Below are 2500 nucleotides of genomic sequence, written 5' to 3' on the forward strand. Positions count from 1 at the left end.
GAAAGTAAATGCCTTAAAAAAAATAATGCTAAGTTATACACTATATTTTACACATTATGGTAGTATAGAAATCACATATTTTAGACATGTTGTTTACTAAGTCTGTAGACATAATCAGAAGTTCAATATTTATGCTATTACTACCAAACTGAACATGCAATCTTCATGATTCTACTGGACTATAAAGATGGAGAGACCCTTTCATTGGAAACTCATACAACTTCTCCAAAGTATTTTTTTCCTGAACTTTGCAAGATCGTATGTATCAGAAGTGAAACTATATAAGCAACACTAAGACAACTCCCTTAAGGATACACAAGTCTGGTGAACATTAAAGTGTTTTGTAAATTTATGAATATGTATAATTAGCACTGACAGCAAGCCAGTGGAGAAAAGTATCATTTGCATTCAAACAAAATTCGAGGTTCTAGTCAAAGGTTACTGCATTCAAAGCCTACAATACCCACATTACTATACTGGAGTGAAAAGTTCTTTCCAATCTTCGATTTCCCTCACTGAGCTTGCAATCATGCTCTCATATAAAGACAGACTGGAAGCCATCGTGCGCCACCATAAACCAAATATACATGTGATACGTATACCTTCCCAACACTTTTGATTAATCTGATAGCAAACACACCTCAGGATAGTGAATGTCTGGATGTTGGCTTGGAGATCACTCTTCAGAAAACAAAAAACATTTGTATATACGTATTTTTTTTATGCATTGGGGAGAACAGACAAATAGAAAACAATAAAAATGAAAATAAAAATAAAAGCCTGCTCGTAATACCATTCCCTGCATGTCTCTTACCTACCCAAATAGAATATAAATAGAAGACCCGAGAGAAAGAACAACTCTGATTCTTAAGTGAGGAGGCCAACCCTCCTCGATTCCTCTCTGCATATTTGTTTTTGCGTATCAATATCACAGACTACAGTAACAGTCTGTGCCTTAAAGACACACCCTTTTGCTCGGGATTCTAAACTACACACACTACATATATTTACATATTTTATATATATTATACTAAAATTATTTAAGCATTTAAGCAAAAAACAGAGTGGAAGATACACATCGACCAATATATCAACAATGTCGCTTATGTCCTCGATAGGTCTGGTTCAGCCTTTGAGCTCCATGGACACAACTCTGGTGAGAACAAGTCCCTGACAACAACGGGGCTAGTGTACGTACACATCTTTTCCATTAACTTCGGTGTGACATCAGTCTAAGGTGAAGAAAAAGGATACTGGTTCTGGCTACCTCCTGTATAGACTGCATAGTATTCCTTGTGACAGCAGCAAATATCATCAACCCTGCGAAATGCCCCGCTTTCTGCACCACCACTTGTGACAGTCTTAATGTATTTACTAATAAAGTATCATTTTTGTGAATATGCTCGCAAAATCCAGATTCATATTGCTTTAAAGTCAATGTATTTTACATACATATGTTCTAAGGATAAATAAGAATATTTCCCACATTATTCTGCAGCGTCTTACCAAAGATCCTATACCAACATTGTAGGAGATTCGGCAGTAAAACTATTTGAGTTTCACGGAGTGCGCTGTTTGGTATAGTAGATACTATGCGTAATCAGTATTTGTGGCCCTGATACTTGTTTTTGTGTAAGAAATAAGACTGCAAATGTGTAAATTGTATGACAGTACTCAAAGTTTTGTAGTTTTGTGTGACTGCACATAATAATGGACAAAACCATAAAGTCTCATTCTACTGATACATTCACATGAAATTCACAAGAAATAATAAGAATCTTGGAGTTTCATTAATTTTGCATTTTCGAAAACTCCGGACATACAGATCCTTCTGTACCCTAAGTGTCCAAACGAGTCTCTTCAGTTCCTCTATAATTTTATACAGCGTAGCTGAGTCTTCTAAGGCCGCAGGTTCTTGAGGATCCACGGCACGTAAAAGTGAACATTGGTGTAAAGGGCCTGAGTCTTCTGCCTGCCACACACCTTTGGTCCCACGCTTGTGATGCCCACCACAAATCCTTTGGTTCCAATTTTATTACTCAGTATGAGTGGTCCGCCTGTTGGGAAGGAAAGAATTCCATAATTTGGCAAACAATGTACTAGTAAAATAACACCTTGCTGTATTCTAATACTCGTGCCATTACTTTGTTTTTGTCTCAATTAACGATCCAGCAAATTTGTAAATTTGTGAATAAGTAATCAGAAAAGAACAATCACCTGAATCTCCCTTGCAGGTGTCCTTGCCCTCCCCGCCAGCACACAGAGTCCATCGACGATTCGGATAGCCACTTTTCAATTGATTACAAACGTTTCCCTCGTTGATGGGAAGGAGAACCTGCTGTAGTACATCTGGAGTGACAGGATTGAGGGGACCTATTGGGTGAGACAGAGAAGGTGGCTCAGTTGATGGGAGAGCTACAATTTCTGTGAAGTATAACCAGGCACTATATTTTTCTTTTTACTGTAGGTTAAAAAAAGGAAGATGGATTAATGCGCAACC

At 37.6% G+C, this 2500-nt stretch overlaps 1 protein-coding gene across 3 annotated transcripts in view; it reads right to left on the reverse strand.

Annotated features, from left to right (window-relative positions):
* Positions 1-28: 28 nt before the first annotated feature.
* LOC123520737 (CLIP domain-containing serine protease 14D-like) overlaps positions 29-2500 on the reverse strand; it is a 13907-nt gene continuing 11435 nt past the window's right edge. For all 3 annotated transcript variants that reach the window (XM_045283295.1, XM_045283294.1, XM_045283296.1), the window contains 2 exons: positions 2218-2373; positions 29-2057 (listed from right to left, as the gene is read on the reverse strand). In XM_045283295.1, the coding sequence (XP_045139230.1) occupies positions 1900-2057; positions 2218-2373 (314 nt within the window). In that variant the 3' untranslated portion in view covers positions 29-1899. The remainder of the gene's footprint in view (positions 2058-2217; positions 2374-2500) is intronic.

This window comes from Portunus trituberculatus, chromosome 47 (genome assembly GCF_017591435.1).
Source record: "Portunus trituberculatus isolate SZX2019 chromosome 47, ASM1759143v1, whole genome shotgun sequence".
Classification (NCBI taxonomy): Eukaryota; Metazoa; Arthropoda; class Malacostraca; order Decapoda; family Portunidae; genus Portunus; species Portunus trituberculatus.